Here is a 9756-nt window from a genome sequence, read left to right as displayed (position 1 = left end):
TAGGGGGGACGAAGGCTGGGCGGAGGGAGGGAGAGTTAGGCGACAGAAGGGACTTCCCTCCGAGGCTGGGGTTCCTAATCTGGGGTGAGAAATCCGTGGGCTCTGGGAGCAAGGGAAGTGGTGGGACCAGGAGTGGGGTCTGAGCCCTGGGAGCTCAGGGTTCTCTTTTCTCATGAAGCTAGACCCTGTTATCTGTCGGTAGAGGTGAATTTTTAGCGAACATTAATCTGAGGGTTGGGTGGGATGGACAGAGAGAAGGAAAAACAGGGAGGGCCTCAGGGGTAAAAGGAGAGAGAGAGGGCAGGAGGGGCCCGATCACCTATAACCCTAATTGGAGGTTCCTGATCTGGGAGATGGGCACGGGTCCCACCCTCATATTTTGTTTGGGGAGAGGTTGGGGGGTCGCGATGTTTATTTGGAGGAGGGGTGCAGAGCTGAGTTCTAACTGTGAAGCAGGACTTGCATTGGGTTCAAGAGAGTCCATAGGTGCCCGGGAATGACTGGCCATTATCCATGGAGCTGCCTATGGGCCTGCGGTGTCTTTATCTGACCCGAGGGTGTCTTTATTTGGGTGCAGGAAAGAACTGCGGAGAAATTGGGAATCCGGGACCCCTCGGGATTCAGGACCATGCTGTGGCTTTTGTATGTGAGGGTTACTGTGACCTCTGCTGAGTCTGGAGGTGGGAGTCCGACAGGGGGTTCCCTTTGGTATCAGGGTGGAGTTGATTTTGGGTTACCTGGTCTGCTGTGGAGTATATGTTTTTTATGGGGTGAGTTAGTTGGATCGTTCTGGACACTGGGGGCTGCACTCAGAAGGCCTGAGCCTGAGCTCCAGTGGTACATTTGAGGCAGGGAGCTGATTTTGAAGCTGCGTTAGTTTTGGGGACCCTGACCCCCATAATCTGGAGATTGTCATCTTGGAATGTCAGGACAACCTGCTAGGCGTGCTTCGGGAGGTCGATGAGGGTTTTGTGTTGTGGATTGATAGTCATTGGTGTGTATGGACAATCTGATTTCAAGTAGAGTAGTCATGCTGATTTGGGGGTACAGTCTGTTTTGGGAAGCCAGGTACGTTTCAAGGCTGGGGTTAGATTTGGGGGAACATGAAATTCAATCTGGAGTTTTTGGTGGAACGTAATAGGACGCTGGGAGCGGGTTTGAAGGCCTTGTGTGTGATTGTGGGTCATTGAGGGGAAACAGACCTTGGTACTTGAATGTTGTGGAAACTTACTTTGAAGGCGGAGTGGCCTGTGTATACATAGATAGCCACGAAGCTTTTCCCAGGGGGAGAAACAAGGTGAGGGCACAGGGTAGGAGACTAAAATTTTGGGGTGTCATTATTTGGGGGTGTTTTGTCACTTTTTGGATGTATTTGATGAAGCCGAGGGATGGGTCGTAAGGTGAGCCTGATTTGGGGGTTCACTTAATTTGGAGCATGAAGCTGGTTTGGGATGTCCTTTGCTTATAGCTAGCTCCCTCTCACCCCAGATTCTAGAAGTCTCTTTCTTTACTGAACCCCCAATTATGCCCAGGACTTGAAGGGAGAAATTTGGAAAGGTAGTTGGTAGTGTATCTCCTCTTATTTCTATGTGACCTGGATAGATCTGACGGAGAGAAGGCAGTTTCAGACTCTGAACCCCAATTTCTTAAGGGAGCACACCTCACTTTCTGGGAAGATGGGGGGGTGGGGTAGCCCGTGGTAATGGGAACACCCCTGACTAGGACAGTGCTGTTGGAACTTTGGCAAGGAGAGGTGGTGGCGGGGGTGCGAGGAGGTGATTCTTGTACCCTGAGTTTCCAGGATAAGAGCCCCAAACAGAAAGCAGACGGAGGACTGGGAATGTGGGTGAGGTGGGTGGGGGGAGGGGTGCCCCACGGCAGTAGGGGCGAGGGGGTAAGCCAGGCCAGCTCTGCACGCCTGGGTCCCTGCTCTCTCCGGCTCTCCTCCCCTCCCTCCCTCCCACCGCCCACCCCCCCAACCCAAGGCAAAAAACCTGCCTGTGCAACAGCAATGGCAGATTCCAATCCTCCAGGCTTTCCTTAAACCACCACGGAGACCAGCCAGGGGGGAGGGGAGGGGAGGATCGGGCTTTCCTGCTTCCCTAAGACTGGGGCTATGAGCTTGACCTCCTGGCCCTTGGCCCTTCGAGGAGTGCCCCCCGGTCTGGAAGCCAGGTTTCCTGGACCCTCGCCCCCGAGCGGGGGGGCCTGGAGAGACGGGGAGGAGGAAGGAGGGAGTGACTTCCAAAATTGGCATCGGGACAGAGCAGGGCTGGCGGGAGGCAGGTGAAAGACGGAATTTTCCTGAAAAAACGGGGGTATCTGAGGACCCCAAATTTGGGGTGCTAGTCCAGGACCGTCCTGCCAACATCCTAGATTTTTTTGGGATTTTTTGGGGCCCCCGGGACCCCTCTAGATGGGGTGAGGAATGTAGTGTTGGGGGAATCTGACTGGGGCATTGCAGCTGCCTCTCCCGCCGAGTTGGAGACGGATGGGCTGGGACGGGTTTGGGGGGGTGTCCCCAATTCTGACTGGGAATGGAGGAACCCCCTTCTGAGCTCTCTTATGGGGGTCCCCCCTCCCTAGGGCACTCCCCACTCCCTGAGCCAGCCGAGAGGAAGGAGGCCAGCGATGCGACTGGGGCGGCTCCTTTCTCCTGCACCCCAAATGTGAGGGATGCACCCCAAATTTTGCTCCCTTCAAAATAGGGGACCAGGATCTCAGGGGAGAGTAGCTGAGGTAAGTGGGGAGGAAAGTGTCCCCTGTTTTCAGGAGAGACGTGGCGGTTGGGGGGGAGGCTTGGAGGTGCGTGCTGGGGTGGGGTTGGGCTTTGTCAGTCTTGGAACTGGGGGGATGATCGGAGAGGCTTTCCCTTATGCCCCGAACCGCAGTCCCCCAGATAGAAACCAAAGGCTAAGATCAGAAGCCCCCCCAACGTCCCCAGCCGTTAGCACAGTGTTTCATCTCTGTCTCACCCCCACAAAGGCTCTGCCGAGATTGGGAGCTGGGGGCAACTGCTGAGTTTGGGGGGGCCGTGGAGGTTGGAGTCAGGAGCAGGAGGCCTTGGCAGGCTTTGGGGCAGGACAGACAGGGGTTTCGAGGGAGGGGGTCCGGCGTCCCCCGGGGCCTAAAAAGACTGCTTACACCCACCATCTTAGATCTTTCTGATTGCTAAGAGTTTTGGGGGGTGTGTCGGCGGGGGGGTGGTACAGGGCGGCATGGGAGGTAGGAGGAAAACTTTTGGTTTGCAGAAGGTGTTATTTTGATTTGTGGAAGGAATTTTGGCCCTTGGAGTTTGCTTTCTGTGGGGTGCTTTTAAAAATCATGTCCTGGTCAGGAGGGAAAGGCTGAGGGAAGGCCTAGGGTGGGGGTGGGGAGAGCCATGTTTGTCTCAGCTTAAACGTGGCTTTCTGGGGTGGGCCCGCCTTCCTGGGCCTGGTGGATGGGCTGATGGGGGTTGTCATGGGGGGTCGGGTGTGGGCCCTGGGGGGCGGTGGGGAGTGGGAACAGTGCTGGGGGTTGAGTACCTGGCCCCCAGGTCCAGACAGCCCTCTTCCTGGGCCCTGCTGCTCCCCTTTCCCCCTGGCCTCCATTTCCTGCCTTTGGCCTCCATCTTGTGGCAGGCCCAGGGCCCAGGGCGACTTCCGGCCCCCCTCTCCCCACCATGTTCCGGCCCCACCACCTCTGGACTGCCAACTCCCAACTCTGCTGTCCTTGGCCTTCTGTCTCTCCTTGCTTTCTCTTGGGTTCTGACCCAGGGAGGGGAGGAACGGACACAGGAAGCCTTGGGTCCCTGCCCTTGCTGAGTCGGGAGGCAGTGTGTGGCCCCCCCAGTCATCCCGTTTCCTCTGCCTCTGACCCCACCCGAGGGGTCCCCTGAGCAGAGTTGCTACGGAGGGAAGGTGGTTCCAGTCGTATCCCACGGCGGGCTCAGCCCTTAGGCCCCTCTCCCTCCTGTGGCCTGCCAGCTCCTCGCCCCGGTTCCTCATTGCCCCCGCAACCCTTCTTGGGGCCGTGTATGCCTTCTGAGCCTTCTCTAGGTCCCCGCTCCTGGTGGTGGGGGTCTTCACGGCACCATCTTGTGCTCCCTTCCTCTCAAGCCACCCCAGTCCTGCTCCCGCCCCAGCAGCACACTGTGGTTTGCACGGCTCTGTGGCCACGTCCAAACCACACTGTGGTGTTAGAGCGAGGGTGGGGGAGGCACCGCCGAGGCCTGGCCCCGGGAGGCCACCCTGGAGAAGCGACACAGAAAACATCTGGGCCTTCTTGTGAGCTGGGGGGCGGGGGGGTGGTCCTGGGAGCACTGGAAATGGCCCCTCTCAACTCCCCGGGGTGGCCTCAGGAATACGGACTGCCAGAGGTCCTGGGATTAGGCTCGGCCTCCGGAGAGTGGACTGGAGTCTTTGTTGCCCACACCCAGCTCCCCTGGCTCTAGCAGCACAGAAATATTGGCACTGGGCACAGAGTCTGCCAATATGGGCTGTGCTGCTCCAGGCAGGGTGGTGAGACCTGCGGGGAGGGGCCGAGCCCCGGGGGCCTCAGGAGGGAGGCCTTCACCCACTGTGCCCCAATCACGTGACGCTGCAGGCACCAGGTGGAGAGGGCAATCTTTATTGTTTTCTGTATAAAAAAGTCCATCAGGTGGAGGTCAGAGGGGTTTGGGGGCAGATGCGCGTACAGGAACGGCGTGGCCGGTGTGGCCCCAGCAGCCTTGTGACTGTCCCTCTCGTGCAGGCTTGCTCAGAGTCCCGGGCGATCCACAGGTCCAGGGGGAACAGTGAGAGGGGTCAGAGGTGGGAGGCTCAGCGAGAGAGTAAAGGAGGGTCAGCAGAGGTCATGAGAAGGCCAGAATCCAGGGTCAGGCTGTCTGAAACAGGAAGCAAAATGGGCCGAGATGGAGCGAGCCCCAAGTACGCTTCCAAGACACCCCGCCCCCAGCACCTGCTTCCAAGACCACTCCCACCTCCCCTGAGCCCCTGGCTCCTTGCTGACCCAATGCCCTGCACAGGGTACCAGGGAACCTGCTCTTCCCAAGCCTCTGTACCGGGGGAGGGGGCTCCTGCGGAAACCATCCCCCACGCCTCCAGCTGGTGTGGGAGTAGGAGGAGGAGGACTCCTACCCTGGTCGAAGTTGAGTTTCTTGGCTGGAGGAGTTTCTCCTAGCCCTTCAATATCCACCAGGTCGCTGTTGGCATCCGAGTCATTCAGAGCACTGAGTGTCACATCTGGGGAGCGGGGGCGGGGGGCGCGGCATAAGCTAGGTTCTAGGTTCTCCGACTGTCCCCCAGCTCTCCCTCCCTCGGCCACCTGACCCACTCTCAGGGAACCCTGACAGGGAAAGGAAAAGAGATGGGTCCTTCTCTGACCCACCCGATTCTCTCCCTGAACATCAGACAGGACCTTGATCTCCCAGGTAGCCACTCGGCAGCCCTCACCGGCCTTCTGTTTCTTTACGGGGGGCCCCCCGGCCTCAGGGACACTGGAGCCGCTTGGCAGAGGGGCAGCTGGAGGAGGTGACAGGACACCGGAGGGCACCTTCTTGGGTCCTTTCTTGGGTGACTCAGCTGGAAGAGGGATGCCGGAGTCTTCGTAAACCTTGCGCTTCACGGTGGCCTTTATTTGGGCCCTGAAGAGAAGAGAGAGCAGGTTAGGGAGTCATCAGAGCCCGGGAGGGAAGAAGGGAGGGGAAGGGCAGGGCTAACGGGCCATTGTGAAGGAATACTGGGGAGCCCTTCGTGAGCACCAAGGTTAGGGCGCCAGCCATTGGTAGGGTTCTCGTGTTCTCCTGAAGCTTCACACACACTCAGGGCAGACGGGATGTGAAGAGTGGACTACCTCAACCGTGCAGTGGGGAAGGCCCGCGTCCTACTTCTCTTGTGGGACAGATGTGTGGGCACGCAAGGCTACCAGGTGAGCTCTGGTGACCCGCAGGCAGACCGAGACTTAGGAGTAGACTCCAATCAGCTAGTTCAGTGTTACAGCACCCCCAGAAACACCGCAGCAGCAGCTCGAAGGAGCTGTGTAAACCGCCAGGGGACTCTCATCACCAAACTCAGCTGCTGGGCATCTCAAGGCAACCCGAAATAAAACTCTCGTAAGGTCCTGGTTAGGACAGCATTTCAGTAACTTCTGACCCACTCTTTCATTCTCAGTCCTCTAGCTCTTGCTAACACAACTAGCAGCGAGGCAGGAAAGGCCATTGAGTTGGAAGGGGGTTCTCAGGATGATGGACCACGGGTGTGCAGGAAGACGGTGCCCACCCCCCTTCCTCTGCCGGCCACCCTCCCTCACACTGTCCGTTCCTTGATGACACAGCTGATGTGATTAAGATCGTCCCCAAACCGCTTCACGGCAGCCCTCAGCATCTCTATCTCCGTCTCCGTCCACTTGGCACTGTCAGGGAGGAGAGGGGGACAGGAAAGTGGGAAGAGGGGGGTGTGCAGCCAGTCCACAGGCAGTGCATTCCACAGCCGCCAGCCTCCTCCCCCCAGTCCCTGGGGTCCCTTCCGTGGGTCCCTAAAGAGGGTTTCCTCCCCCTTAAGCCCTGTGGGCATCCTGAGGACCCCAACCACACCTGTCCCGACAGCCACGATCGAAGGAAAGCCTGCCTGTGCCTGAGCCCCGGGCGGCCAAGGCCGTGAGGGGCCCGCTGGAAGCAACCCCACCCGCGGGGCTCTCAGATTCGCGATCGCGGCGAGCGGCGCTCAGGTCAGCCCGCAGGGCCCGGGTCGGGAGCCGCAGGCTGCGGGGGCACCCGCCGTGCCTCCCGCGACCCGCGCGTCTCCGCGCCCGCTCAGCGCGGCGCTCAGCGGGGCGCCCGGCGCAGGGCACTCCGCCACCTGTCCCTGCCCAGAGCGTCCGCGCCGGTGGCCGAGTCGGCGCGCCCGCCCGGCTCACGTACCCCGCGGGGGAAGAGTCGGCCACGGGATGCAGCTGCATCGTCAGCTCCCCGAGCTTCGTGAAGGCGGCGCCCGCCGCCGAGAAGATCTCTCCGACCTGGGGGCGGGGCGGCGTCACGGGGGGCCGCGCACACCCCGCGCCGTCCCGCCCGGAGCCCCTGGCCCCACCCCAGCGCGTCTCCCGCCTGGCCCCCGCCCCCCGCCCCCCGCCCCGGGCGGAAGAGCCGGCGCCGCCGGCAGGGGGATGGGGCCGCCCGCCCGCGGCCGCCAGGGAGCGCTGTCCGCGAGCGAGGCCGAACCTTGGTGGACGCTGACGTCATGGCCCCGCGCGCCTCCCCACGGAGGAGACGCCACCGCCGCCGCCGCCGAGCCGGGGACCACGGAGCCGGGCGACCGAGCCGCTGGGGGCCCCCGCGCAGGAAGTCCCGCCCCTCCCCGCGGCCGATTGGCTCCCCGGCGGCCGCTCCCCGCCTTGCCCGCCGCGGTGGCTCCGGCGGCACCCGCCGAGCGAGGCCCGAGGGCCGGACGCCGCCTCACTTCCGGCCCGGCTTCCCTCCACTTCCGCCGGCGGGTCGGCTCGCGGCGCACGGCCTCCCTCCCGCCCCCGCCCGCCCCGGTGCCCGCCCCGGCCCCAAGCACAGACACACGGCTCAGCAGGACAGTTCCGCTTTATTGTGGAGGGACGGGGGACGGCCGACCCCAGACTCCCCGCGCGGGGCCAGGACGCCGGCCAGCGAGGGCTTCAGTCTCGCCGGGGGCGCCGGCATGGGGGCGGAGGCGGGGGCACGAGCCCCTGGAGAGAGTCTTTAAATAGAGGGGGGCGGACGGGGGGCCGGCGGAGCGCTAGCGCACCATGTACTCCTTGCGCTTGTTGAGCCGGACTTGGCAGAAAGAGAAGCCTCCGAGCAGGAGGTAGAGGCCCGCGGCGATGAAGCAGTTGTAGCTGACTCGCTCGTACAGGTCATATATCTTCTGGGGGTCCTTCCTGCGGCGGGCATGGGGTACACAAGGGTCAGCAGCACTCGTGGCGGCCGGCCTTTCCCGGGCGCCGGGCTCCGCCTAAGCGCTTTTACTCGCGTTACTCAAGCTTCCTCCAACCCTCCGGGGCGAGTTCCAGGATCGCGTGCCCCCGGCGGGAGGGGGACTGCGGCCTAGGGATGTCGAGTAAAATACCGAAGCAGCCGCATCTAGGCTGCGGAGGACCGCGGGGGCTGACTCCGAGAGCGCTAAGAGGAAAAGCTCGGCGCACTCAGTTCTCCAGCCTCGGGGCCCAGGCACCCCGCCACCCCGCCACCAGCAGCTCCCGCCTACGACTCGGGGCCTCGGCCACCTCCCCCTGCCCCCCGGCTCGCCTCTGCCACCTGACTACTTACTCAAAATCTTTCTCGGTGAAAGGGACGTCCTCGATCAGCACGGCCGAATGGACATTGAAAAAGATTCCGAGCATGATCTGCAAAAAGGCAGCGAACGGGTTCCCTGAACCCCAGCCCCCAACCTGGTCGCTCTCCAAGCCCCTCCCACTTCTAATGTTGCCACAACGCCCGGGTCTGGGAGCCACCGGAACGCGCTGGGACTGGGGTGGCCGCTACGGGGCTCGGACTCCGTCACCAGGACTGGGGTGGGAGCCGGGAGAGACGACTGGGGCAGTGCAAGGGCAGAGCAGTGAGCAAGCCAGACTGTCCTCCTCTCCAGAGGCGGCGCTGTCATGGGACAGGGAGGAGGGGGTCGTGGAAATCACGTACTATTTCTTCCCAGAGCGGGGCGGGTCACCCCGGGGAAACAAGGCCGCGGCTGCCCATTCGGGAAGCAGCGCTCCCCATTCCCGCTGCCCTCCGCTCAGCGCAGGCATCTCTCAAGGGCCCAGCTCCTCTCCCTCTTACCTCGAGGGCTCCCCCCACCCCCGCCCCGCTCGAGTTCCCCATTTCTCTCTCTCAGCTGTCTCCTTCTCCAGCGGCGCATCGACCACCGGTCAGCCTGCTGCCTTCTAAGGCCCGGAGTCCCCCAGCCTTCCAGCCCTCCAACACCGGGGCCCCTTGGGCCCTCTCCGGCCGTCGCCGGGCGGTCCCTCACCAACATGATCACCCCCCAGGCGCTGAGGACGATGCCGCAGGCGGCCAGCTTGGGCCCACAGCACAGAAGCGACGCCATGAAGAAGGGGGTCGGGGATCGTCTAGCTGCGGGCGGAGCGGGAAGGCGGCGAGAGGAAGGCCCGGACGCGCCCGGGAAGAGCTAGCTGGACCCGGAGGCTCGCGCCGCGGCGGACAAGCAGCCGGGAGCGCCGCCAAGGGGGCGTGGCCTCAGGTCCCAACCATCGCGCCGGGGGGGGGCCGCGGGGGATCGCGGGGCGCCTCCGGGCCCTCCCTGATCTCCGGCAGGGAAAGGCGGTGTGTGAGGCCGAAGCAACCCCTCAGAAGCCCCTTAGGACCCTTGTAGCCGGGGCGCGGTGTTGCAGCAGCAACGCCTCCCGTTTCTGGTCCCCCCCTTTCAGGCTGGAATGGGAGGACCCGGCGCGCCACGTGACCAACCAGGCAAGTCACGTGACGAGGAGCCCGCAGGCGCCGGGAGTGGGGAGGGAGGGGCTTGTCGGCCCAGTTACCCGGGCTATGGGCTGCTGGGTGCGGAGGCTTGCAGCTCGCGGGGTTTGCCCGCAGATGGCTTAGTTTCGGGTGCTGGCCTGGACGGGGTCGTGGTAAGTGAGACACGGAGACTGACAGCGAGAAAGAACTCCCCTGTCTCCTGTCTTCTCACCCTGCCTTGGCGCAGAGCTGTTCCGACAGGGAGCGGGGGTTAGGAGCCCCTTCCCGAGGACCGCCGTGGCCAGGACGTCTTCAAGTGGCTGCGGGTCCCTCGCCCCAGG

At 62.7% G+C, this 9756-nt stretch overlaps 2 protein-coding genes and 1 long non-coding RNA gene across 12 annotated transcripts in view; 1 reads left to right on the top strand and 2 right to left on the bottom strand.

Annotated features, from left to right (window-relative positions):
- Nucleotides 1-4594: 4594 nt before the first annotated feature.
- C18H17orf49 (chromosome 18 C17orf49 homolog) lies at nucleotides 4595-7354 on the bottom strand. Of its 4 annotated transcripts, none has more exons than XM_032320581.1 (6): nucleotides 7199-7345; nucleotides 6902-6996; nucleotides 6292-6393; nucleotides 5436-5626; nucleotides 5121-5225; nucleotides 4595-4867 (listed from the first exon to the last, which is right to left on the bottom strand). In XM_032320581.1, exons 1-6 carry the CDS (start codon nucleotides 7217-7219, stop codon nucleotides 4803-4805), a joined length of 579 nt encoding a protein of 192 aa, XP_032176472.1. In that variant the 5' UTR covers nucleotides 7220-7345; the 3' UTR covers nucleotides 4595-4802. The 4 variants fall into 4 exon arrangements, with proteins under 4 accessions (XP_032176472.1, XP_032176473.1, XP_032176474.1 ...); XM_032320582.1 differs by having other exon boundaries at nucleotides 4595-4863; nucleotides 7199-7340; XM_032320583.1 differs by lacking the exon at nucleotides 6292-6393 and having other exon boundaries at nucleotides 7199-7354.
- Nucleotides 7355-7549: 195 nt separating this feature from the next.
- On the bottom strand, nucleotides 7550-9374 carry RNASEK (ribonuclease K). Its single transcript, XM_032320586.1, has 3 exons — nucleotides 8970-9374; nucleotides 8273-8349; nucleotides 7550-7884 (listed from the first exon to the last, which is right to left on the bottom strand). Exons 1-3 carry the CDS (start codon nucleotides 9045-9047, stop codon nucleotides 7743-7745), a joined length of 297 nt encoding a protein of 98 aa, XP_032176477.1. The 5' UTR covers nucleotides 9048-9374; the 3' UTR covers nucleotides 7550-7742.
- Nucleotides 9375-9435: 61 nt separating this feature from the next.
- Nucleotides 9436-9756, top strand: part of LOC116577409 — a 55297-nt gene continuing 54976 nt past the window's right edge. For all 7 annotated transcript variants that reach the window (XR_004280503.1, XR_004280501.1, XR_004280504.1 and 4 more), the window contains exon 1: nucleotides 9436-9588. This is a non-coding gene — a long non-coding RNA (uncharacterized LOC116577409). The remainder of the gene's footprint in view (nucleotides 9589-9756) is intronic.

Source organism: Mustela erminea, chromosome 18 (assembly GCF_009829155.1).
Source record: "Mustela erminea isolate mMusErm1 chromosome 18, mMusErm1.Pri, whole genome shotgun sequence".
NCBI lineage: Eukaryota > Metazoa > Chordata > Mammalia > Carnivora > Mustelidae > Mustela > Mustela erminea.
The sequence above is the reverse complement of the archived record's forward strand: the minus strand, read 5'-3'. Positions and strand labels throughout refer to the sequence as shown.

Coding starts and splice junctions, on each gene's coding strand:
- RNASEK (XM_032320586.1), bottom strand. CDS start 9,047: ATGGCGTCGCTTCTGTGCTGTGGGCCCAAGCTGGCCGCCTGCGGCATC. Junction 8,350..8,969: donor CCTGGGGGGTGATCATGTTG/GTGAGGGACCGC, acceptor GCCTTTTTGCAG/ATCATGCTCGGAATCTTTTT. Junction 7,885..8,272: donor TTCACCGAGAAAGATTTTGA/GTAAGTAGTCAG, acceptor TGCCCGCCGCAG/GAAGGACCCCCAGAAGATAT.
- C18H17orf49 (XM_032320581.1), bottom strand. CDS start 7,219: ATGACGTCAGCGTCCACCAAG. Junction 5,627..6,291: donor GTCATCAAGGAACGGACAGT/GTGAGGGAGGGT, acceptor TCTTCTCTTCAG/GGCCCAAATAAAGGCCACCG. Junction 5,226..5,435: donor CGTAAAGAAACAGAAGGCCG/GTGAGGGCTGCC, acceptor CCCGCTCCCCAG/ATGTGACACTCAGTGCTCTG.